The 27789-nt window shown below is 40.7% G+C and overlaps 1 protein-coding gene across 1 annotated transcript in view; it reads right to left on the bottom strand.

Annotated features, from left to right (window-relative positions):
* Positions 1-11685: 11685 nt before the first annotated feature.
* The window catches only part of UBE2H (ubiquitin conjugating enzyme E2 H), a 47451-nt gene continuing 31347 nt past the window's right edge, over positions 11686-27789 (bottom strand). The window contains exons 3-7 of the mRNA XM_063448309.1: positions 22364-22438; positions 20452-20491; positions 19007-19059; positions 13381-13509; positions 11686-12725 (exon numbers count right to left, since the gene is read on the bottom strand). Of these exons, the coding sequence (XP_063304379.1) occupies positions 12601-12725; positions 13381-13509; positions 19007-19059; positions 20452-20491; positions 22364-22438 (422 nt within the window). The 3' untranslated portion in view covers positions 11686-12600. The remainder of the gene's footprint in view (positions 12726-13380; positions 13510-19006; positions 19060-20451; positions 20492-22363; positions 22439-27789) is intronic.

Here is a 27789-nt window from a genome sequence, read left to right as displayed (position 1 = left end):
ACAGACACACACACACAAGACCAGGGTTACTCAAACAAAGTACTAGCTGGTGAACAAAGAAAAATGTGAAAAATTAAAAAACACCATGGGAACTACCCAGGAGAACTTAGCCAACACAACATGCTGCAGGAGCATATATGATCAGACTTTACAGACATCCTTACAATTACGATTACATTACAATTACCTTTGCCCAAGAAAGGCCATGTGGCCTTTTAGCACAACTCAGCAGCCGGTTAAGCCTCAGAAACTGTCCGTTTAGAATTGTCGCCATATTGACACTGTAAACCACCATGATTTGATTTAGTTTCACAACAATTTGAAGTGTCTAGCTGAAAAACCTCAAGTGTCAACCATTCCTGGCCATTACTATAGGTGTTGTCTTTACAGAGCAGTAAAATATACAAGACAGTAAGCCGAGTGTAAACTTGAGGGTGGGCATCTTCAAATGTGGAAGACCACACTTCCTTCACCAAATAAAGAATCTGCTAAACCTCTGTACAGCCTACTTCTCACAATATTCTCAATACACCATGGGTAGCAGACATTTCAGTGACAGAATGCAAATGTTGGGTTCAGTTCATGTGTTGTTGTGTAATTTGCTTGTATTGAGGCCAGACACATAAAGCTTGGTGTCACTGCGACTGCTGCTAATTTGTATTTTTTTTTTTCATTAGCCTGGCCTTGGCCTGTGTCAGGAGGTCAAGTTCAACCATGGTCTAACATAAGGGGATATTTGGTTCAGCTACCATGATCACTTAAGACATTTCCCTTCTACCAAACATGGCGCTTCTTTTAAGACTTTCTTTCTAGGCTAGAGATGCTGAATGCCATAAAGCTCACAAGCAGATGCCACCATTGACTGGAGAAAAGATCACCAAGCGTTCAGTCTGCAAGGTAAAAGAGGCTGCTTACCAGTCTTTTGGGTCGAGTCATATGCTAATTTACATATTGGGTCTATACCAAACATGATACTGTAACAAGCATGCTGCAGCAATACCAAAGTTGTAAGTCACAAAATATAGCCCAACTTTACAGTTCTGCTCCTAAAGGAATTCCTGCTTAACCACATATATGGGTCCCACAAGGTACTAATATCAATTTATCATTACTCTACAGGAAGAATGCCTTTGTATCAAGACATGCTACTTTCTTTAAAAGGGACCCTCTAGACCTCTAAAGCACTTCAGCTTGCTAAAATTCTTTGTGTGTGAAGAGTGTGTACTCTCTCATTTTACAGAAAGTACAGATGTCAATAGAAAATGGCACTTTTATAAATTACCTTGTTACACCCTTGGGCTGTCAGGCAACAGGTCCTCTTCTTGGTTTGGTCATCTCAGTGGAGCTCAACTCAAGAGGCAGCAATTGCAAAGGCTTCATTGAGCTGTATTGGGAAGTCTGTGATTGGACAGCCACAGATAGTCTGGGCGGGGTTAGAAGGGCAGAAATAGCAAAGGCAGCAGACACGAGAACTGCATAATAATTCAAATGCATGTAGTATTCAATTGGTGAATATCTATTAACCCCTTAAGGACCAAACTTCTGGAATAAAAGGGATTCATGACGTGTCACACACGTCATGTGTCCTTAAGGGGTTAAATCGGATTTGGTTTTTTTTTTCTTTTTTTTTAGACTTTAGCAGTGGAGTTTCCCTTAAAAAATAAATATATATTTTGAAATCAGGCAACAGATTTACAGATTTACTTAGAAATAACATGTATATACAGTGCCTTGCAAAAGTATTCACCCCCCTTGGCATTTTTCGTATTTTGTTGCCTCACAACCTGGAATTAACATGGATTGTTTGAGGATTTGCATCATTTAATTTACAGAACATGCCCACAACATTGAAGATGCTTTTTTTGTGAAGCAAACAACAAATAAGACAAAATTACAGAAAAAGTCAATGTGCATAACTATTCACCCCCCTAAAGTCAATACTTTGTAGAGCCACCTTTTGCGGCAATCACAACTCCAAGTCGCTTTGGATAAGTCTCTATGAGCTTGCCACATCTTACCACTGGGATTTTTGCCCATTCCTCCTTGCAAAACTGCTCCAGCTCCTTCAAGTTGGATGGTTTGCGCTTGTGAACAGCAATCTTTAAGTCTGACCACAGATTTTCTATTGGATTGAGGTCTGGGCTTTGACTAGGCTAGGGGTAGGCAACCTACGGCACTAGTGCCATGCACGGCACTCGAGGTGTCTTTGCATGACACTCAAGGCTGCTAGAGCCAAACAGGCTCTGTCCTATCAGGAGTCCCAGTAAAACTTCAGATATCTGCTAATACGAAAAGAGGTGGTGAAGGACAATCCTCAATTTAAGCATTGCAGCACATAGAAGAAGTAATCTCAGATCACTTCCTCCAAGCACTTGTGAATGGGAATCCACACTGTAGCAGAGCAGCCTGCCGCTGCTGTTGCAGCTCCTATACTTGAGCTATACCTGGCCGGCCTGGTCCCCACTGGAACCTAGGGAAGCCACCCACACTGCTAGATATACACAGAAATGCAGAATAAGCCTCCCCTCATACAAATAATACGAACAGCCCACACACAAACATACACACAATCCCCACAAACGCAACACCACTAACAATCCACATACATGCACACAACCCCACATGCAGCCTCTCACATGCATTACCCCAAACAGCCCCCACACACTACTAAACACACAATGTGACTTATCCATCCAGACACAATTCCACAAGCAGCCCTCATACACAGCCGACATTCATATGTATCATACACGATACCATTAACTACTAATGAACATATACAATTAATAGCTCATATACGCACAAATACAACGATACATATCAATTACAATAAAAATAACACAAGCAGAATACGGCAGCATACACACCTCAATTTAAAAAATAGGATCGGCACGCTACGGGACATCACAATCCTATATCGGCACAGTGCTGCTAAAAGGTTGCCTACTCCTGGACTAGGCCATTCCAACACATTTACATGTTTCCCTTTAAACCACTTAAGTGTTGCTTTAGCAGTGTGTTTGGGGTCATTTGGTACAGATTTTGCTGAAGAATATGCCTGTATTTAGCACCATCCATCTTTCCCTCAACTCTGACCAGTTTCCCAGTCCCGGCTGCTGAAAAACATCCCCACAGCATGATGCTGCCACCACCATGTGTCACTGTGGGGATGGTGTTCTTTGGGTGATGTGATGTGTTGGGTTTGCACCAGACATAGCATTTTCTTTGATTGTCGAAAAGTTCAATTTTAGTCTCATCATACCAGAGCACCTTCCTCCATACATTTTGGGAGTCTCCCACATGCCTTTTCGCAAACTCAAAATGTGCCATTTTGTTTTTTGCTGAAAGTAATGGCTTTCTACTGACAACTCTGCCATAAAGCTCAACTCTATGGAGCGTATGGCTTATTGTCATCCTATGTACAGATTCGCCAGTCTCTGCTGTGAAACTTTGCAGCTACTCCAGGGTTACCTTAGGTCTCTGTGCTGCCCTTCTTGCCCAGTTCGTGAGTTTTGGTTGGCAGCCATCTCTTGGCAGGTTTGCTGTTATAAGATTTGGATATTTTTTTTTATAACCTAACCCTGACTTGTACAACATTGTCCCTTACTTGTTTGGAGAATTTCTTGGTCTTCGTGGCAGTGTTTGGTTAGTGGTGCCTCTTGCTTAGGTGTTGCAGCCTCTGGGGCCTTTCAAAAAAGGTATGTATATGTAATGACAGATCATGTGACACTTAGATTGCACACAGGTGGACATCATTTCACTAATTATGTGATTTCTGAAAGTAATTGGTTGCACCAGAGCTTTTTATGGACTTCATAACAAAGGGAGTGAGTACATACGCACATGCCAATTTTCTGTTTTCCATTTCTAAAAAATTGTTTTATGTATATATTTTTCTCATTTCACTTCATCAACTTAAACTATTATGTTCTGATCCATCACATAAAATTCAGATTAATAAAACATTGAACTTAAAGGGACACTCCAGGCACCCAGACCACTTCTGCCCATTGGAGTTATCTGGGTGCCAACTCCCACTACCCTTAACCCTGCAATTGTGAATATTGCAGTTTTCATAAACTGCAATAATTATATTGCAGGGTTAACTCCTCCTCTAGTGGCTGTCTACTAGACAGCCGCTGTGAGGACCTCCAGCGTCGCTCAATTCCCCATAGGAAAGCATTTTCAATGCTTTCCTATGGAGAGGTTTAATGCGCATTAGGTCTCCCCCACCGGCGGACGCACATGCACGATCAGTCTCCCCCACCGGCGGACGCACATGCACGATCAGTCTCCCCCGCCGGATGACGGCGGGGGAGGAGCGTGGGCGGACCCGAAACCACCGCCGAGGGACATCAGGTAAGTCACTGAAGGGTTTTTCACCCCTTCAGCAACATGGGATGGGTGGTGGGAGGGAGAGGGTACCTGCAGTGCCAGGAAAACGGTTTGTTTTCCTGGCACTGGAGTGTCCCTTTAAGGCTGTAATGTAACAAAATAGGTAAAAAGTCAAGGGGGGTGAATACTTTTGCATGGCACTGTAACTTAGGAAACATTTGAAAAGCACTGAACTGTATAAGCAGTAACATAAAATCAACCAGCAACTTTAATAAAAAATGAAAGCCAAGCCAAAGACATCCTGTCAAGCAAGTCTTAAAATGACACTACAGGCAACCAGACCATTTAATGTCAATGAAGTGGTCTGGGTGCCATATGTCCCTCCCCCACCCCCACCCTTGTATCAACTTTGCAAGTGATGCTCTGCAGAGCAGCATTTTAATTGCAGGGTTTAAAGCAGCATTGTTACTGTTCCCCCTTCGCCTCTAATAAGTATTTTGTAAAGATAGAATCTTTAGGAAATACTAATTTTGACAGTGTTGGCATTTTACAGAAATTCCAACCCAGTCAAGAGATATACTTCCTCCACCTGACTTTCTTAAGACACTGGTCGTAGGTACAGAGTCAATCCCGACAGCCGGCACCAGTGAAGGCTGCAGAAAACTAGCTCGGTCTATGGATCTTTAATAGACTGAAATACTGTACTCTCGTGCATACAGAAGAGGACTGGCTGGAGAAAGCTAGCCATGCCCATGTGGGACGGTTCAGTTAAGTAAATCTCACCGTTACCTGGTCACCAGTCGCAATGTCACGGTCAGTAGTCTTTGTGATGCTGCAAAGTCAGCAGATGGTGACAGTGGCAGTTTAAATGCCTCTAGCGCACAGGTTGGCAACTTACAGCCTGTAGAATGCAACCAGCTTCACCATACCACTTCACCAGCCAGTAACCTAATTGCTGCAAACTGTGGGATTCGCCATGCTGACTCCCCCCCACCTTCTATTACTAACATGGAGCATTCAGGAAACTGAGCCTAAATCCAGCACTGGGAAGAGGGGAACTAAAGATGGCAGTGACTATTGGCACAGGGAGCAAAGGGGGGCACTGCTAAGAATGTGTAATACTGTTGCATTAGAAGGGCAATGAGCCACTAACTGGAATAAAATAGAAATGTTGCTAGAGAAGGGAGAGACTGATGAGGAGAGAAAAAACAAAAGCATAGACACATGTGACATGCATGAGCAAAGAAAGGAAACAAAGGGAAAGATGACATGGATGAGAGGAGATAGGTCCCTGCATTCATGGGAAGGTAGGAGGGACCTATTGAAATAGTTTTAACTATCATATGTCACCTGTTCAGTATAGGGCAACTACCCATGTGTACTGACCTAACGTGGTGGTGGGGGGTGGAAAGGACCAACCAAAAAGAAATAAACAACACTTTTCCTTTATTTAGACCTTTAAGCGGTTTAGCACAGAGCTACCTTAATTTGGTATCCTTGTATATGGCAACCCCTCAATCAGGGGACCATCTACTAAACAGCTGAAATATCCAAATGAAGAATCCGGATCCTTTCCTGTGTTCATTACAACTGTTGTCACTATATTTTTAGCTACATAGATGAATGTGATCCTCCATCCACACAGACATGGAATCCAACCCTCAAACCACTATTTCACATCAGATCGTCTGAGACCATCGGATTATTGTAGCACAGCGTTTTGCTGCTCATACACACTAGCGTCCCTATGGGGAAAGCATTTGATTGACAGAGAATCTCCATGATCTCAGGCAAGTAGGTCAGACAGCAGAGTGATGACATAGAATGCTGTAGACCATGTTGCAGTTATTGGTTTGCTATGGACAACCTTATAATACTTAAGCAATTCAGTGTTTATTCTGATTTGCATACAGGTCTTTCAAATGCTGAAAACAAGAGAGACATGTTTACCAGTCATCTTGTTACACAATACGCAGCTGATGACTTGGAGTGGACACATTCTCAAAACGACTTTATCCATTGATAGTTTTTTTGCGCACACACAGGACATAATTACTGTGGTGAAACTTGTTTAGATGCCTCATGTTACCATTATTAACATTCAAGAGACTATACACTGGGGCAATTTGATAAATCATAAACTACAACACCATGAGCTAATTGAAAAGTAACATTAAATGTTAGTAGAAAAGGGGCACTTTGGAAGTATTCCTACAGTGAAGCAGTAAAAGATTTTCACAAAATTGAAGTGTGTATATTATACCATTTAGAGAAAGCCACATTGGCAAAATGTGTATTTGGAATTTTTTTTTATTTATTTACTTTTACTAGTGAATAAAGGAATTCTTTTGGACAAATAGACCTGGCCTGTGCCAATTTCCTTTAAATTTTATTTACCATTTTAAAATATATTTGATAATATATTTCCTTTGCTACTTGGCTTTTTACAACTAATCAATAGAAATCCAAGGTAGAGATTATACCACCAGAGCTGATGCCATCAAGCAGTAAGCCTGCCCTACGCTGTTACTCCAAGTAAATCCGAGGTAGGGATCATAACACCAATGCTATATCAATAAAGCAGTTTCTGCTCTACACCTGTGAGTATCATGCTTATATACTCTATTTTATCACAATTGAGAGCACTATTGTTGCCTTTTATCTTCCCTTTGGAGCTTTGTATTACCAGACGGTGCTGACTGATACATCTTCCCACATCCCATATGCGGAGATTATACTGCTGTATGCTCTTCCCACGAGAGGTGGGAGCCATAGCTCTTAAAGGGAAACTCCAGTGCCAGGAAAACAATCCGGAAAACACTGCAGGTCCCCTCTCCCTCCCACCCCCGGTTGCTGAAGGGGTGAAAACCCCTTCAGTTACTTACTAGAGGCAGCGACATGTTCCACGTCGCTGTTTCTTCCTCCACTGCTGCTCCTCCCAGTGATTGCGTCGGCCGGTGGGTGAGACTGATCCCGCCCACCGGCCAGGGAGACCTAATGCGCATGCGCGGCATTAGAGCTCCCCATAGGAAAGCATTGAAAATGTTTTTCAATGCTTTCCTATGGGGAATAGAGCGACGCTGGAAGTCCTCACACAGCGTGAAGACGTCCAGCTACGCTCTAGCACAGGCTTTCTGTGCTATAGTGCAGGAAGTGCGCTCTAGTGGCTGTCTAGTAGACAGCCACTAGAGAAGGAGTTAACCCTGCAAGGTAATTATTGCAGTTTATTTATATAAAAAAAAAAAAAAGCAATAATTACACTTGCAGAGTTAAGGGTAGTGGGAGTTGGCACCCAGACCACTCCAATTGGCAGAAGTGGTCTGGGTGCCTGGAGTGTCCCTTTAACTGTTCTCTACCTCTTGTTACTTACTGCACTCTTGGACTCTAGACGTACTGCACTGTTCTTTGCTTTCTGCTCTGTTTCTTATATACGAACTAACAGCCTGAGACGTATCCACTCCAATTGAAGAGAATAAGTCTTATCAAGTTTCTCTGATTATCTTCTGCTACTCTAGCGAGACCTCCTACCCTCTCTAAGACTATTTTATTCATATTGGCGCAGCCCTACTCAATGTTTTTTGTGTTGTATATTAGTTGTGTAGTATTACTAAGGTGCTGCTAATATAGATTTTTTTTATTTTTTTTTTTTAAGTTCATACAAGAGGAGTAAAACCCTGGAGGAAGTAAAAGGTCTTTATTAAAAGGGAATAACCTCCATCTGTAAGTCCTCATCCATAGTCATCAAGGAATAGCAGAGCTCCATTAAACAAACTGTTGTGAGTGTTACTGCAATATATAAAGCAGGGAATCACTGGTCTCTTGTACTCTTTGCAAGTGAAGCTTACATGGTGCATGCCACATTTCACAGATGGCTATTTCATGGTCAAGGAATAAGTAGCAGCAGGTCCAGCTAGCACAAACAGGGATGGTAATGATATAATGCACGTAAATCCGATACCTATATTAAAGAACTGTTAACAGTTGCTAGCAACACGTTTTAAGCAACACTCCACATTCAAAAATAACTAACATTTACTATAGTGGTTTCAGTGCCAGTGTGCCCTCCTACAGTAAATAGTTCAAACATTTAATAACTTTTCAACAATTTACCTGGGTCCCACAAGGGGTGAGGGGGGCCGGCTTTGCAGCTGGAAGCTCTGCCAGGGAGTACTCCACTGACAATATCAGCTCTGCACAGCTTAGACCGGTGTTCTATCAAATTTCCCTACTCGTGAAAATCCCCTACCCTCATCACTTCCGGATCCTGTGCTGCACATGCCTGCTAGCACTCCTGCTACTCCTCCACAGCCAGGTCCTGGAAGGTAAGTAAAACTAGTTTTACACTTTCATTATAGTTAGTGCATTCACTAAGCTTAGGGTTAATGTTAGGGTTCAAATTAGGGACTTGTTAAAATGTAGTGATATTTCACATCAGGGGAATATCACTAAATAGTGATTTCTCACATTTAACCCCTTAAGGACACATGACGTGTGTGACACGTCATGATTCCATTTTATTCCAGAAGTTTGGTCCTTAAGGGGTTAATTGTAACCCTTACCCCAAGGGTTAGGGTAGGAATAGAGTGTGAGAGGTTAGAATCACTTACCTAACCCTAATTTGAACACTAACTTAACCCTAAATGTCCCGTGTGCCTAAGCTTAGCAAATGCACTAACTATAATGAAAGTGTAAAACTGGTTTTACTTACCTTCTGTGGAGGAGCAGCAGAAGTGCTAGCACGCATGTGCAGCACAGGATCCAGCTGATTCCCCTCACCGGAAGTGACGAGGGTAGGGGATTTTCATAAGGTAGGGGAATTTGATAGAACACAGGTGGAAGCAGCAACAAGAGCCAGCAGAGCCAGGTAAGTTACCAAACCATTCTGAAACTGTTTTAGCGATTTACTAAGGGAGGGTACCTGGGCACTACTGACAGCATAACTACTACAAGGAGCTGCAGTGGTTATGGTGCATTAAGTGTACATTGTAAGCAGATCTGTCAAGTTTGTTTTTTAGCATAAAACACTATCAGAATTTTGTGTGTAAGTTTCAAATGATATGTAATCAGAAGTCTGCCTATCCCTTAGAAAATTTAACAGAATTACAGTAAGCTGAAAGCCACAAAACTAAAAATGTTGGGAGACTTTCCAAAGCTGTGATTGTGTGATTGTGGCCTAATTTTGCAATGTGGTTCACAAGGTACTATAATTTGTTGTTTAAAACACATGAGAAAGTGCTCAAATCACTAGAAGCTAATAATTTTGACCCAGACTAAAATAAAAGAAGACCCACAAGGCAAAGCAGAGTAAAATTTACCTTTGCAGTAACAGAAAGGCAAAAATTAAAAAACCTGTCATAGAGACTTATGTTCATAAATAAAAAAACTTTAAAGAGCATATTTCTCGTTTCAATTATTCCAATGAGTGTCATAATTATGCTTGGATAAAGACAGTGATTCGTATCCAGCCACCAATAGGAAAAGTTATTTAGACAAAAATAGCTACACAAGACGTACAAAATGCAGCAATTTATGCTAACAAAATAACATTGTAAAAATGTGGGCAAAGCAAAATGCAAGGACTCACACACAAGAAGTCAGTGTATCTCCTAAAAGTAAATGCTACTTTCTTTACTTTACCTTATTTATCATAATTGTGAATTTTCCATATACTGTTAATTAGCATTTTATTGTAAATGCTCTTTACATGCATATGACTTGTCTCTAATGAACTTGAAGTTTAACTTATAAAATGTTATCTAGGTATTTGTATATTGTATACCTACAAAAATAATAATCACCTCCCAAAGACTCTTCGCAGGAGAGGTTAATGCAGCTACAGTAAGCAAGTCTAACTAACATTATGTACCAAAGCCCCATCAAATGGTCACCCAGCTGTATATAGTGAATAAAAATACATATTGGTAGTGAAGAGGTGTCCGTCAGAGTAACACAATTTCTACACTACCACTTGCCATTAGTCCCTGAAAGACACCACTCCAGAGATCCTGGTTAAGAAACGTTGAATAAAACGTCAGTGACAATAATGGGGATAGGTAAATTATTTAGAGTAACTAATGTGATTGTCAAAATCAAGTTATGTAGTACACTGTTTCTATTAGTACTGTAATGTTTTAATCATAAAAATTCTTTATCAAAAATCAGAGTAGGTTTTTTAACGGTCCTTTTCTAGCCATTGCTGAGGTATAGGACACTGGCTATATAGATCTTTTTCTGAAGTTTAATTTGAGATGTTAATAAGTTCCAATTTCTTAACAGAAACCTATAGTACAGAAAAAAAAATAGTTTTTGAGACTATAGGTTACCTTCTACTATTGAGACCACTGTCCATGCACATATGCTGGAAAGAAGGAAAAAAAAAAAATACTCACTTCATGCATGCGTGTTTTAACGCTGTGCTCCTCGCACCCATTGAGATGAAGTGGTCTGGGTGACTTAAGTGGCATTTTAAGACACAGACCTATAAAAATATAAAATAATGTCTACTACATAAACTTAAAATGACACATTTTCTATAAAATAGATTTTGATAAAGAATTTTATTATGCTTAAAACAAACCTGCCTTAGCCACTTCTCTATAAAATTACAGGTGATTTACCAAAGCAACCAGAAGTTGTGAAGTGTCCCAGGGATATTCTAAAATTATAAAATTTCAGCAGATAATCCGAGATGATGGACACTGATGAATGAAGTTTACAAGGAAGTAATTATGTCCTCACATCAAGGTTTGCAATAATTTTGTCTAATTAGACTGGCAAAATTGCAAAATGCCAGTTTGGCATTTAATACAAAACATCATTATAGATGAATAACAAAATTATTAAACCTCCAGAAATACAGGGGAAAAACAAAAAAGCAAAAACCAAGCTATTAGAAAAGTCAGATCTGATTGAATCATGACATGATCTTAGTTGTTACACAGATCTTTATCCCAGACTAAAACATCTTAATATCTAAATGCAATGCTTTAAAGCTATACCTGTTAAATGTTATAATAACGTCAGATTGCTTTGCAGCAGGATATCCTTCCAGAAGAGATGTATTTGACAAAATGTTGTAATACCTTTAGTAAAAATTAGGGAAAAAAATAAATCACAAGCAGGGTACAATGGCTAATTAAAGCTAAGGATTTCAGGATTAACCATGTTTTAGAGAAGGAGACCAAAAAAATAAAAAAAAAATAAAAACACCTTGTTCGATTCTAGAAACCTGGTGTGTATGGTAATCTGACCCAAGTCAATGAGGCAAAACTGCAGATGGAGGAAACATGCGAACTCACAGGTTACAGTAGCACCACCACTCAAAAAACACTGAATAAACAGACGCAGAACTGTAGCCGTCTCTATATTTTAAAGTAAATTAAGTCATACAATTCACCACCCTCATTTTCTAAAAGGGGAAAAATGACTATGGGTCACTTTACCACCAGTGAAGTTCAGCCCACCCCCGGCTCCAACCAAGTGACTGAAATCCTCCAAGATGGCACCAATATACCAGTGGTCTAAGCATCTTCCCACCTTGGCCTAAAAAGGGGAGATGATTCCACAATTTAAAAAAAACAAACAAAAAGTGAGAGGGGACTAAAAAAAAAAAAAAAATATATAATATATTTATAAGTACTTAAAATCCAAGAGGCATCTATAAAGTCCAGCTCTCATTGGGCTCTTATGTTTTTGTTTTTTTTTGTCAAACTAATGTGCAGACTTTGGGTAAGAAAATAAAAATAAAGGGTGACCCACAAAACCAAATATTCTTTTGAAGTTTGCATCTGTAATCTAAAGACGTTCTTAATACAGTATGCCTTAAAAGTTCATCATTAGCTTTGGAGAATGCAAAGTTCCAGCACAGAGTCCGAGGCGTGTTCCACTTGGCAGGGCGCTGATAAAATGACGACACTACTTGCAAACTATGCATCACAGCAGCCAGTTATGTTGCGTTTTTGTGGGATTTTATCTTTTTTTTGCTTTTTTCCCCCTTAGACAGAGTTCAAGTAGCACACAATGTTTGACTGCTGAACTCATGCACACAGCTACCAAAATGGAATGTGGGAATACGCTATGCACATTGGGTTGAGAAATGACGGGGAAGATCAAGACCTAAAGGGTGATGATATATCAATGCTATTATTCATAAAAACATTGTTTTAGTAATAAAAAAAATTGCTTTGTTTAAATATGAATATTATAGTCTGCTTTTCATGGTTAGGAAATCAGTCTTTTTCGCTTCCAAAAAGCAGATTGTATCTACTACAACTCCATGTCTTGAGCTTCATCTTCAGAGAAGTCAGACATTGAGCTTTCAGATGAGCTGTCCCCTGTGCGCTCTTCCTGTTCTTTCAGGGCCTCTTCTGTTGCATATTTCTGGATGTATTCTGAAAGTTGGAAGAAAAAGTTTGGAGTAAGCAATTGCAGGTCTTGATCAACCATCATCCTTAAAGAGACACTGAGCACCAAGAGAACTTTTGCTGAATGAAGCAGCTTTGGTGTGTACCTCATGCCCCAGCTGTCTCAATCCTCTGCCCTTTACATATGAATACTACAGACTGGATAGCGAATTGTTTTTCAAGCAAATCTTACAGCATTGTGTGTATTTCATAAGTTCTTCTCTCCTGCTCTGTTAATTGCACATTAAATCACACACAGGAGGCTCCTATGGGCCATAAAAGTCTATAAATTGAGAAGATTAAAAAATGCTAGATTAAACACAGTGTGCTACAAGAAAAGAAAAAAATTCAGAAGTGTGTAGGGAGACTGTTTATGCAGTCCTAGCCACACCTCCCATCTAATACTCTGATTTTACTCTTAAACTGCTGGGCATGAACTATGTAAGAAGACAATTTCAGAATGCTAAAGTGGTTTTTGTACTCAGATTTATTTGAAATCATTTTCCAATTGTATAAAGTTACAGAACACCTTTGGGCTTTAATGAGCCATTCCAGTCATTTCAGGACATTTTTATTTTTAAAAAACGTCCCATACAATTTAACTCTATTCATTGCTGAAATTTGTTTTTCATTAACTACTCACCTTTAATTTTTTGTTTGTATTCTTCTGGTCGATGGAGATACATAGCTGCTGCATCTCCATTCAGTGGATCTATTGGGTTAGGGTAGGCCAGCAATTGGGGCAGAAAGGATTCAAATATATTTGTGAGATCTGAAAAAAAAACAAAAACAAACCATCTATAAATTCACAATATACACAATAGACACACTAACAATTAAGAAAATACAATAGTAGTTATTGAGCGAGTTATGATGTGCATCAAGATAAGCACAACCCCCAACTATTGGGTCTGCCTAACAAACCATGATAAAATACAGTTCCACCATGTCAGGCTATTGAACACTATGCATACAACCTTGACACCTCCAATGCACATGTTGCATTAAAGGAAAGAATGAAAGTTTAAAATGCTCTCATATGTCCATGTACATTAATAGATAATGGCAGTACATGCACAATGAAAGTCAGTAGAGGTAAGTGTTTTACACTAGTGTTATGTAATCTTGCTGAAATGTTAGATCAAGAGATGTAGTGAATAGGATATTGGATATCACAAGAATGGTGCTTTTTTTCATAAGAACCTTAAGATGTATATAAACAGACAAGATAGGCAGAATACTGGCAGAATACAGAATATGAGCTATGCAACAAAAAAAATTTTTTTTTTTAAATTGTTTCTGGTCTGATCTGTGCACTGATGTCTGCTACAGCTTACACTAAATGTGAGAAGTGGAAAAGAGCCCAGCAGCTATTAACGTCAAGAGCTCATGCTAGTTTCCTGCATGATTTTGGTAGGTGAGAGGGATCCCCATTACAGTGTTTTAGCGTATCTTTATTTGATGCTATTAATATTTGAAGCTCCTCTATCACACAGTCTTGTAAATATTTCTAAATGTGAGAATACACTTACTCAAACAAGCGAGGGAAAGTTAACGTGTTGGCTGTGCACGCTCACAATACAAGGTCATGAAGGTAGTGCATTAGAATATGCTACAGGAATAAGGTTAAGGCATGAAAATAAAAGATTCTCACTAAAATATTAAGACAAAAATCATGCTGAATAAAGTGGCAATAACATGTATGATGTAGGCCTTGCTGCGATCTCTGATGGGGGAGTTCAGCCGATACCAGTCAGGCAGACTCCACCACAGCAGACAGGTAAGAGTTCTAAAATCCTGACTAAGTCTTAGTTCAACATGTTTTAGAATACAGGACCATTGCGGCAAGTACTTGTAAAAAGTACTAAGGACAGTTAAGATTAGTTTCTGTAAAATGGAAGATAATACAATGGATTTAAATTGGCCAATGACTGGAGAAGAGCTCAAGCCAGCCAAGGCCTACCAACAACCCTGGTAACATTAACATATCCTGGAAGGCTGGTATGAGAAGCAATAAACCAGAACAAGTTTCAAAATCAGTGAACAACCATTGAGAGACATTGACATTGTTTCAGACTTATGAAGTGAATGATCATATATCGTCACTAAACCGCCTTTGTTTTTGCCTAGATTAGGTTGTTTTTTGTTTTGATTTTTAAAAACCTATTGATCTGTGAGCTTTGAAGTTGCTATTCAGTAAATGAGTGCGCTGGATCTTTAATGAATTGGCCCCAGCAGCAATAAAATTAAAGGGACACTCTACTCACCAGAACAACTGCAGCTTATTGAATTTGTTCTGGTGTGTAGAATCATTACCTTCACGCTTTTTGCTGTAAACACTGTCTTTTCAGAGAAAATGCAGTGTTTACATTATAGCCTAGTGATAACTTCACTGGCCACTCCTCAGATAGCTGTTAGAGATCCTTCCTGGGTCATGGCTGCCTAAAATGCATCTAAACATTCAGTATCTCCTGCCTCTGCGTGCAGACACTGAACTTTGCTCATAGAGATTAATTGATTCAATTAATCTCTATGAGGAGATGTTGATTGGCCAGGGCTGTGTTTGAATCCTGCTGGCTCTGCCCCTGATCTGCCTCCTTGTCAGTCTCAGCCAATCCTATGGGGAAGTATTGTGATTGGATCAGGCTACCACTTCTGATGTCAGCAGACAGCTTGTTTTTCTGAGGCAAACAGCATGCAGATTTACAGCTTCAGGCTTGAATACAGTAAGATATACTATATATACATACTATATTTATAGAGGCATGAGTGGCACAGATGGTGGTTTTAACACAATAGGGTCAGGAATACATGTTTGTGTTCCTGACCCAATAGTGATCCTTTAAACACACACACTTTAACAATCTTAAAACCCATCTTTAATTGACCTTAAACGTCAATTAATTTTCACATCAACTATCTATGGAGCAGGTGCACTGAAAATTAAAATACAAAATTAAACCAAGTCAGGGCTTAACATTTTAAGTCCAACACTATAAACCAGACCTTAAATTTACTGGCCACTACAAATTTTGAAATGTGCATTTGCATCTAAGTGAACTGCTGATTATTATTATAAGCTCCTTGCAGTCAGCTTAGAGAAAGTATACAGGTATTAGGAGAAATCAACCCCTTAAGGACTGCAGACGTACCCAGTACCCAGGTTGGAAGTAAGGACACGGGGGTTGGAAGTAAGGACACGGGGAGCAGTTTTAGATAATTTGCACGTTTGTAAGAACTGAAAAAATTTAATGTGAGTGTGTGTTTTAAGTATGTTGGATTTAGTTATTGTGCACTTTAATGTATGTTTGATTTTATGGTACAGTGGTGTTTTTTGCAAATGTTCAATTGTTGAAAATGTTCAAATTTTATGCACATTATATGCAACAGCAGTATTTGCACTGTAAACCTTTATTTATATAAAGTGTGGGTGAACTTAAACTGTATGGCTATGCTGTGGTTCCTGTAGGCTTTGCGTGCGTGTGGAGGGGGGGTCCTCCATTTCCGTTTTGCTTGGGGCCCCCAAATTCCTTCAAATGGCACTGCAAATATGAACCCGACACCTGTACATGGTTGGTATCATTGTATTTAGGAGATGTTGCTGAACACATATTGGGGTGTTCTTTGGCAGTAACACGTAACAGGAGCTGATACTACATGCCCAAAGTACAATGTGTGTGAAAAATAAAGAAAATGACTACCCAAATGTTTGACAATGACTGGTGGTAGAATTAGTGCATTGAAAGTATTAAAATACCACCATTTGAAATACCCTAGGGTGTCTACTTTTCAAAACTATATGGTTTGATGGGGGTAACTTTACATCGGTCGGCTTCAAAAATGTCTCAAATAGGACATGGGTGCATGATGACCAGGCGTGAAAATTGCAAGAAAACTGGAAAGCGCACCCTCCAAATAAGGTCTTAACCCGCAGAGAACACAACACCTATACATGGATGGTATTGTACTCAGGAGATGTTGCTGAACACATTGGGGTTCTTTGGCAGTAACCCTCAAAGTTCTCAGTACATGTATTCTTAAATTGCTATGTGTGTCAAAAAAAAAAAAACATTTTTTTTTTTTTTTTACTTTGGCATAGATTGGTGGTAAAATAGTTGGATGAAAAGAGTCAAAATAGCCCAAGTTTAATACCTTAGACTGTCTTTTAAAAAATACACTGCTCAAAAAAAGGGAACACTTAAACACAATGTAACAATGAGTCAATCACACTTCTGTGAAATCAAACTGTCCACTTAGGAAGCAACACTGAGTGAAAATCAATTTCACATGCTGTTGTCCAAATGGGATAGACAACAGGTGGAAATTATAGGCAATTAGCAAGACACCCCCAATAAAGCAGTGGTTCTGCAGGTGGTGACCACAGACCACTTCTCAGTTCCTATGCTTCCTGGCTGATGTTTTGGTCACTTTTGAATGCTGGCGGTGCTTTCACGCTAGTGGTAGCTATGTGCAGCTCATCCAGGATGGCACATCAATGCGAGCTGTTGCAAGAAGGTTTGCTGTCTCTGTCAGCGTAGTGTCCAGAGCATGGAGGCGCTACCAGGAGACAGGCCAGTACATCAGGAGACGTGGAAGAGGCCGTAGGAGAGTAACAACCCAGCAGCAGGACCGCTACCTGCGCCTTTGTGCAAGGAGGAACAGGAGGAGCAGTGCCAGAGCCCTGCAAAATGACCTCCAGCAGGCCACAAATGTGCATGTGTCTGCACAAGCGGTCAGAAAGACTGACTCCATGAGGGTGGTATGAGGGCCCGACGTCCACATGTGGGGGTTGTGCTTACAGCCCAACAACGTGCAGGACGTTTGGCATTTGCCAGAGAACACAAAGATTGGCAAATTCGCCACTGGCGCCCTGTGCTCTTCACAGATGAACGCAGGTTTACACCGAGCACATGCGACAGACGTGACAGTCTGGAGACACCGTGGAGAGTGTTCTGCTGCCTGCAACATCCTCCAGCATGACTGGTTTGGCAGTGGGTCAGTAATGGTGTGGGGTGGCACAGCCCTCCACGTGCTTGCCAGAGGTAGCATGACTGCCATTAGGTACAGAGATGAGATCCTCAGACCCCTTGTGAGACAATATGCTGGTACTGTTGGCCCTGAGTTCCTCCTAATGCAAGACAATGATAGACCTCATGTGGCTGGAGTGTGTCAGCAGTTCATGCAAGACAAAGGCATTGATGCTATGGACTGGCCTGCCCGTTCCCCAGACATGAATCCAATTGAGCACATCTGGGACATCAGGTCTCGCTCCATCCACCACCGTCACGTTGCACCACAGACTGTCCAGGAGTTGGCAGATGCTTTAGTCCATGTCTGGGAGGAGATCCCTCAGGAGACCATCCGCCACCTCATCAGGAGCAGGCACAGACGTTGTAGGGAGGTCATACAGGCACGTGGAGGCCACACACCTACTGGGCCTCATTTTGACTTGTTTTAAGGACATTACATCAAAGTTGGATCAGCCTGTAGTGTGTTTTCCACTTTAATTTTGAGTGTGACTCCAAATCCAGACCTCCATGGGTTGAAAATTTTGATTTCCATTTTTTTTATTTTTGTGTGATTTTTTTGTCAGCACATGCAACTATGTAAAGAACAAAGTATTTCAGAAGAATATTTAATTCATTCAGATCTAGGATGTGTTATTTTTGTGTTCCCTTAATTTTTTTGAGCAGTGTATATACATGTGAAGGGTTATCCATGGATACCTGACATATCTCAGTGTTACAATGTTACTTTTGTTAGTTTTGAAAAACAATGGTTTGGAAATAGCAAAGTGCTACTTGTACTTATTGCCCTATATCTTGCAAAAATAAGCCAACATGTTAACATTGGGTATTTCTAAACTCAGGACAAAATTTAGAAACTATCATGGGTGTTTTTTTGGCGGTTGTAGATGCGATTTTAGGGGTCAATATTAGAAAAGGTGTGTTTTTTACATTTGTTCATATTGTTCATTGTTTTTACAGTAAATTATAGGATATGATAAAAATAATGGTATCTTTAGAAAGACCATTTAATAGCGAGAAAACGGTATACAATATGTATGGGTACAGTAAATGAGTAAGATGAAAACTACAGCTAAACACAAACACCGCAGAAATTTAAAACAGCCCTGGTCCTTAACGGTAAGAAAATTGAAAAAAGGTGTGGTCAGTATGGGGTTAAACAATGTTTCTTTTTAAACTCTTCATGTGCAATGTTTGCCCTGTCTAAACTGGATTATGAATTATTAAAGAATGGGCACTCACCATAAAGAGCTGTCCAGGTTTGATTGATGACATCTAGACACACTGTACCTGACCTGAAAGAAAAAAGAAGCCAAACAGGAAAGATTACATGACTTGTAGAAAGTACAGCAAAACTCCATTAGAGAACCATGGTATATTGGAGAGAAAGATAACTTATATTTAAAAGGAACACTATATGGCCAGGGACACAAGCATGTATTCCTGACCCTGTAGTGTTAAAAACACCTCCTAGCCAACCTAAATATAGAAAAAGCTTACATTTATTCCAGTCTGCTGCTGCTGCTGGCTTTGCCCCTGATTTGCCTCCTTGGATGACATCATTAGAAGTGTTGATCTCATACAGACCCAATGCTTTCCCAAAGAAAAGCTTTTGATTTGCGGAGACTGTCAAGGAGGCAGAGCTGGGGCAGAGCTAGCACAAGACAAACAGCACTGGCCAGTCAGCAACTGTAGGCACCCAAACCACTTCAGCTAATTGAAGTAGTCTGGGTGATGTGACCCTTTTGCACTTCGTGTAAAAAATAAATAAAAATAAAAATATTTTTTTTTATAAAAATTGCACTTAATGTAAAACATTGCAGTTTCAAGACTGCCCTGTGGCTGTAACAGCCACAAGAGGGCTTCCGGAATCCAAACGGGTTTTTGAATAATGCTTTCCTATGTGGGAGGTCCAATGTGCGCCCAGCCATTGCTTCGCATGCACATTAGGTCTCGCCCGCCAGCTGACGTGAGTAAGTGACTGAAGGAGTTTTAACCCCTTCAGCGCCACGGGAGGGGGGCACTCCTAGAGCCTATAGTGCCAGGAAAACTGGTTTGTTTACCTGGCACTATTGGTCCCTTAGTTCCGCTTAGTTAAACAGAACCTTAAGTATAAGGTTTATAAAGTTTTTAATGTTTTAATCACTTTAAAAGCAAACACACCACAAACCATAACCAGGTGAAGTATGATTAGTTTTAGGACTGCCTAGACCACAAAGTGTTTAAAATAGGAGTGCTTCATAGAATAAAGTATTTAATTTTGCATTATATACCAATAAACCTGCCATTGTAAGATGAAAGGCCAGCTTTTTTCATTTTAACCAACCGAGTCTAAAAAACAAAACAAAAAACTACAAACATTTGCTCCAATGTAACTCTGGACTGGTGCACTGTGCAGAAGGAAAGTAGTGAAGCTGTTGACATTGAGCTACCCAGCACAGAAAGCAGCAGGATGGAGAATTTTGCCAATGAAGGTGCTCAAAGCATATTTCTGTGGAATTGCCATACGGAGCAGAGCTGGAACAAACACCGAACATCTCCAAGACAGTCTGCCAAGGCAGGGTTAAATCAGAGTAACTTCAGATAACATACCCTGGAGCACTCTGACCTATTTCACCCCTCCTCAGACACCAAAGAGGTGGAAAGCAATGAATACATACCAATTCTAACATTTATTTGTTACTTACGCTTCATCAATATTTGGATGAAATATTTTGTTCATGAACCCTGAAAACAAAGGAGAAGAGAGTCAATTTAAGCAGCAATAAGGCTTGTAATTTTAAACTGTTGTAGTAGAATCCTTAATCCAGTCTGCCTTGCTCTCTTTTCTGTACATCAAAAAGCAAAGCTGCCACCGGCTGGTCAGTCAGTAGTTAAAGCGGCTCTGTTATTGTCTGGGGTCTCTCCATAATTTGCAAAGCTCCATGACAGCGACATCACTGCTGGATATCGGGGGTGCAGGGGAAAGGGAGTTATACTTACCTGAACATGTCCCTTGCAGCGCCATAATCTTCTATCTGGTCCTATTCATCGGTCAGGAGCCAAAGATAGCGCTGTACATTTTATGAATGCATAAGAGTACAACAGAGGACCATGGAGGATCTCGCAAGATCCTCCATGAAAGCCTGTTATATCCCTTAGTCGTCACTAGAGATGACGGAGGGCTTGAGAAACTTTGATAAGGTTTTGCCTTTTTGTTAGAGGAAAACTATTAAGATGGCAATCCCTAGTTTATCTTGGTATATCTTAGTGGGTTGATATTTCAGTGAAAGACCAACACAGTCAAGGTGAGTATTTCATAAAGATTCTTTGTTAAATATTCATTTTGGAAGGGTGGAAGAGTCGCTTTGATGCACTGCATGCAGTGACAGCAATGCAATGTTACTGCCTGTTTAAAGTGGAAGTCAGTTTTACTAGAGACATTGCCTACTGGGCCAGATTTCAGCACTTCAAATGTGTCTTTTTGAGCTTAAATAGGCTAGTGGGGAGATAAATATCAGAAGCTTTGGCCAGTGTCCTCTGTAGTCCAGTTAGCTTTACTAACGGACCAGCAGGAATAGTTTTAGAGGGTGTGAAATTTAATTCAGTTCCACTGTGTAGGAAAGGCTGGACATGAAGTGGAAGAGATCACTTCCCATCTGCCGAATAGTAACCTCCCACACAGGAAATGCATTGCAAGAGGAGCAGGGGACGCACACTATAACCACTCCTGCTGCTCCAATCCCAATCATTGGAGATTGACTGGTCTACAAAATCATAGGGAGGGGAGTACTTTGCAAACAACCCTTCAAACTCCAGCACTCAAAGCCTCAACCTGAAAATAAACATAGGATTAATGTAAAGGGCTTAACTACTTTTAAAAACTAAACACCTAATGTACATCCCAATACTAAACTTAACCCAACTCTAGTCCTAAACAGACTAAACTACAATTTCAACTCCATCTCAAATGGTTAATAAACATCCTGTGTAATCCAACCTAAAAATCCCCTTTACCCCAACAACTTCTAAAATTCTTTTTAACCCTGCATTCATTTGCACTCAACTTTCAGGTTCAAGCATAATATATTACAAGCAGGGCGGAATTATGCAAATAAATACATTTATACATACATAGTAGTCAAATGACTTTTTATCCACGTTTTGTGGCCTTCAATGTTCACTTAATAAATTCATCTGCCTTGGGGTTGGGACATTAGGGGTCCCTTAAAATGTGCCAACAGGCATCAGATATGGAAATCCAGCCCTGGTTACCCATCTAACTTTCCTTCATTTATTCATTCAACCATTACAGAAGTATTGTGAGGATAGGCAAACTATGTAGAATCTGCGGTTTTGAAACCAGGACTGGAGCAAAGTCCATAAGTGTTGCTTTAGACATACGTTTTGTTTTCTAAACAAAAATATTTAACCCTAACATACAACTCGTATTAATGCAAGTCTCGTATCCAATTTGTTTTTAGAAACAAATATTGTGAGAACACAGTCAAGGTTCATTTAATCTTCCCCAAAAACGTAGAATTACGAGTGCAAATTAAATCAAATGATAAAAAAAAAAAAAAAAAATTTCGCTTCCAGACACCAAAAGTATCAACCAACCTATAGAAGGAGATTTGAAAGGATATTTATCAGGAAGGTCCACACGAACTTTCCACACGCCACCTTCATATGGTGCTGCAATAGAGAAGAGGCAAACCATGTAAATAATACATTAACACAGACTTGTAAACAATGGTTAAATTGTAGGAAGCAGAACATTTTAACATACATTCAAACAGACCTGGAGTAAATTTCAGATAATCTTAAAGGGAGAGTAAGCAACAAAATCACTGTCTTAATGAAGTGATTTGGGGGGAATAGATCCTGCGCCTGCAGCCTTGACTTTAAAAACCATGCTAGGAGCTTTGAGCCAAGCCCGGTGGTGGCAAGAGTTATAGGGAAACTATAGGCATAGACCATCTCAATGAAGTTGTCTGGCTGCCAAGTCCCTGTAGTTTAGAACCTGCAGCTGCAAACATTGCCCTTCTGAAGAAATGTCCAGGTTTACTTTGCAGGGCTTAAGTGTCTAATAGTAGTCACTGACACCTACTAGTGGCGCTTCGGTCCAAATAGCAGAATAAAATGATTTCTATCAGATAGTCTATGAGACAATCTGATTGTAGCAGCATTTTTTGTTGCAGATGCACAGAATGCAAAAGCATTGGGTTGGCGGAGATTGATCTCTATTTTAGCTGTGGAGGCAGTAGCAGCTCGGATGTGGGTCGGGTCACCTAAATGGCTAGAGCGTTAAGAATACATATTTGTATTCCCAAATCTATATTCTTTTAAGCAGGGATTTCTGGCTCTCTGAAGGCTATAGGGGAGGGGCACCTGGTTAACCCCAGGTAATAGGTTAAACCACTCTAAAATGGTTTGATTACAGATAGTGTGGCAGGAAACTACTGGCACAATAACCACTATAGCTCATTAAAATTAAAAAATATTCATCCCAAATAACTTCCATACAAATAGAGGTGATATAACTTCCCTTTTGTTCTAAAATAATTTAGGATTGCTTATGAAACAATCTCCCTGTTCAAGGGTATGCAGATAATCTAATGTCAACCCTCCCCGTCCCCCCCACTCTATAATTACTTAGGGCTCCCATCTGCTTCTAGGTTCCACTTGTTGGATAGTTATTAGGGCTCCCACCCTCCGGCAAGGGTGGAGGAATCAAGGAAGGGGACAATAGCCTCCCCTTTAATTTTTATAGTACAAAACACTACATTCCCACGGGTGGGGACTATGCCCTCCTATTTCTTAAGCACCATTCTTATGGGAGGTGACTTTCTAGCAACTGGGCAGCAATGCCTGCCAAGTCTGTAGTTTTAATGTTTACTAGACATGCCCCCACGCCCCACCTGCCAGATGGTAGCATATGGAGGTCTTACTCACCTTCAAAGGATTTTTATTTACTTTATGTATTTCTTTTTCCATGTGGCATCTGGCTAACAAGCGCTGGCAAATAGCAAGTGAATTAGGTCATTTGCAATACCAGTGCTGTAAATTGGGTTTGAGGAGTTAAGAAAATCAGATTTTCGTATCTAAACCTACCAAATTCTGACCGCATCTGGCTTTAGTAAATATGAGAATTGCCAATGTTGTAGGAATATGGACCAGGCAGACCACACAGGGCAATGGTTAATTAGGTCACCGCTATGCGTAGGGAATGAAGCAGGAGCCTTACAGTTAGATTCTCTTACCATACCTACCGGCCACCGGACACAGTGGAGATGTCACCATCCACAAAAAGTGACAGCCGCTTTAAACAGAGTTAAAGGGACACTAGTCACCAGAATAGCTTTAGCTTAATTAAACCGTTTTGGTGTATAGATCATGCCCCTGCAGTCTCACTGCGCAATTTTCTGCCATTTAAGAGTTAAATCAATTTGTTTCTGAACCCTAATCACACTTCCCTGCGTGTGACTTGCACAGCCTCCCTAAACACTTCCTGTAAAGAGTAATCTACTGTTTATCCTTACTTTATTGCAAGTTCTGTTTAATTTAGATTTTCTTATCCCCTGCTATAATAATAGCTTGCTAGACCCTGCAAGAGCCTCCTGTATGTGATTAAAGTTCAATTTACAGAGCAAGAGATACATTTGTTTAAGGTAAATTACATCTGACTGAACGTGAAACCAGTTTTTTTTTTTCATGCAGGCTCTGTCAATCAGAGCCAGGGGAGGTGTGGCAATGGCAGCATAAACAGAAACAAAGTGATTTAACTCCTAAATAGTTATTTGAGCAGTGAAACCCGAGATGCATGATCTATACACTAAAACAGCTTCATTAAGCTAAAGTTTTTTAGGTGACTACAGTGTACCTTTAACCCCTTAAGGACACATGACTTGTGTGACATGTCATGATTCCCTTTTATTCCAGAAGTTTGGTCCTTAAGGGGTTAAGGACCAAACTTCTGGAATAAAAGGGAATCATGACATGTCATGTGTCCTTAAGGGGTTAAACCTGTGTTTGTCACCTTATACTACAGACAGTTATATCATGAAACATTACAAAAGTATGAAACATTACAGTGTTAAATACCAACAAAACCGCCTGCCAGTCTGTAATGCAGGAATTAAAGACCAAGAGAACAGTAGCAACTGCAAATTTTCTTTTTACTTTAAATCCTGATACAAAAAAAATGTCATAGCATATATCTATATCCATCAATTTAAAGATTGAGAGGGAGGAATTGGTAACATTTTAGGAAATGGAAAGATTTCAAGGCTGAATTAGGAACCGTGCCTCATTTACATTATACTCCATTTCCACATTAATCACATGACTAAGTTTCAAAGAAATACACACTATTTATTAAAGGGGCGTTTCATTGGACCAAGAAATTGATTTGGGACCGATTCACATCAAAACCCGAGATTAGCCAGTCTTATTAGAGTATAAATGACAAGGAAAGGGGCACTATAGGAACCCAGATCATTTCATTGATGTGGTCTGTGTGTACTGCCTCTGTCCCCTTAACCCTGAAATCTAAAACATACAGCTTTCGATTCCCAACAAATTATCTTTTTTTGTCACCTCTTTGTCAATCCACAATTAAGACATGTATTGCAAAATAATAAACAGTTGTGAGGCAAGGCAATTAAAGCATGGTATTCAAAATAATACTGCTATTCTAGGATTGATAGCTTTTGGTTATAATAGAAGTATGTGTCACAAGTTCAGACTTGAACAAAGCCCTCAGTACCCCCCTAGGAGATCTGCAGCTAGCTCTAAAGTGACGCGTGGGTAGGTAGGCCATATGACTCCATGGTCACTGGTTGCTACTCATGTCAGGGAGCGGAGGGTATCACCCATGTTGCAAGTGGTGGGAAAGTGGCTTAAAGCCATGATCAGTGTGTGAGGTGGGGGGATAGGTAGATAGGTGGTGAGTGGCACTGAGACCCCTTTGTCAGCGGAAGGTGAATGAGTGTGCAGCGGAGCGCTTATTATCTGCTTAAGCGAATATAACCGCATTAAGCCAACCTTGCTAACTCTCTGTGCCTAAAGCAGACAAACTGCGCAGTCACATTAAGTCATTCAAGCAATTCCCTGGGCCGCGGTGCTGCTCCGTTGGGAGGCAGAAACAAATGGGCGCACCGCCGCCGGGTTCCAGGTGGTCTTCTGCACGAGGGGTGCTGGAAGCTGCTCTCTTGTATCAACGGACAGCAGCCAGAGTTGCTGGTCACTTCTGAAGCCTCTACGACTTTTAGAGTCCCAGACTCCCTTGGTATTACTAAGCACCGTGGTGCAACCTATTTGTAGGGTAACTTCTGTTTCTGTAACTCTGTGGTCAGCACTCGCAGGGACCTGCGCCAGTCCATGGTGACCATGGAGATGTCAGGATAAAACTATAAGGAATGTCCCCAAAAGGATAGGGAGAGGTGTTGTGCACCGCGGACAGGAAGGCTTGCCTGTCCGGGCCGTTCTGAAAGCGGATGATCACATCTCTATTGGACCGTGATTTAGCTTGTGGCAGTGGTAGCCGGTAGCAGCCATCTAAGGTCATATAGCCTTACCTTGTTTATGGGAGAATAGGCCAGCAAGTAATCTCCTTATTAGGTGTGGAATCTCAGTCAGGGTGATGCTGTCAGGAAGGTCCCTTACTTTCACGTTCTTCCAGCATCTATGGTCTTCCATTACTGCCATATGGCACTGGGATTGGGTAATTTCTTGCCTGAGTGTTGCCATCTCTTTCCAGGCTAGCAATGTGCACCTCGTGAGTGGCGGTGGTGACCCCTGTGTCATGGAGGCGTACAGACACCCCATTAATTTCTTTCTTGAAGGAGACTGTCAGCCGTAATACTTTGTCAGAGTTCATCAAGGTAGGCTTTCAGCGTTGCTTCAGTGACCGGAGGGTTTCCTCTCTGCATGGGAGGCTGTTCTGCTCTCCTCTTCATGGCTTGTTGCTCAGAGCCCCTTCGGTCGATCAGGGAGTCTGCGCTGGTCAAACAGGAGGTCCTGTGCGAGAGCCGTGCCATGTCTGGCCTCATGTTATCTCGCACCCTCCACAGCAGTTTGCTGATATCCGCGATAAATGGGGTTTTTCCAGCTGCTGTTTTTTGCTTTTTGCGCCCCATATCATAGGTGGAGTAGGATCCACGGAAGGGAGTCTGTTGTGGTAAGTAAGCAGGTTATTTTGCCGTTCTTAGCTTCAATTCTCTAGGAGCACAACTGAAACACGTCCATTTAGTATGGCTGCTGGCTTCGCCCCCACATGCAAATTATCTTTTTGAGCTTTGCAAATTCGGTGACAGTGTCACTTTAAGGCCCTTCTGAGACTTGGCTCAAAAAGAATTTGCTTTTGTTTTTTTTAAAAGGTAAAGAAATATGCCTTCCTCAAGACAAGAAACCCCACCCCCACAAAAAACCTGACTATTGGATCATGGCTCTCCTGTTGGTTAATATAGTTGCTCTGCATATCCCTGTAAATAATGTGGAATTAACACTTTCTGGACCACAGGATCACAATTATGGTTACAATCTGGTGTAGGTGGAACATTTTATAAACCGACCTTCAGAGTTATTCTCCGCTTCAAACAGCTGATTAGTTAACTTTTGCAATATGCATTATAAGGGGTGCAGGTGGATTGATGTGTTCCTCAAATGGCATATAGTTTCACAGCAGCCAAATTTAAATGTATTTAAGAAATTGGAGCTTCAGAAGCACAGCAAGCCAACGAGAGGTATGACTTAAAAAGCCACTCCAGGCTAAAGCTGACTCTTTACACTTTGTATGCACTGTGAGGATAATTGATTATACATAAAAATATGCACACAATACATTAAAATTGAAGATACCCTTAGGATCTGCACTTAGTGTAGTCATATCTTCATGTTGTAGGGACTACATCACATCATGACCTACTGTGGAGGCAGGGAGAGGGGCAGTGCAAGGACAACAAAAACAAATTCACTTGCGCAGGGAATCATTTGACATTTGCTCTGAATGACAAAGTGTTCTGGAATAAAACAATTGCATACAA

Source organism: Pelobates fuscus, chromosome 3, assembly GCF_036172605.1.
Source record: "Pelobates fuscus isolate aPelFus1 chromosome 3, aPelFus1.pri, whole genome shotgun sequence".
Classification (NCBI taxonomy): domain Eukaryota; kingdom Metazoa; phylum Chordata; class Amphibia; order Anura; family Pelobatidae; genus Pelobates; species Pelobates fuscus.
Note: the sequence above shows the minus strand (reverse complement) of the source record. Positions and strands in the feature narration are given on the sequence as shown.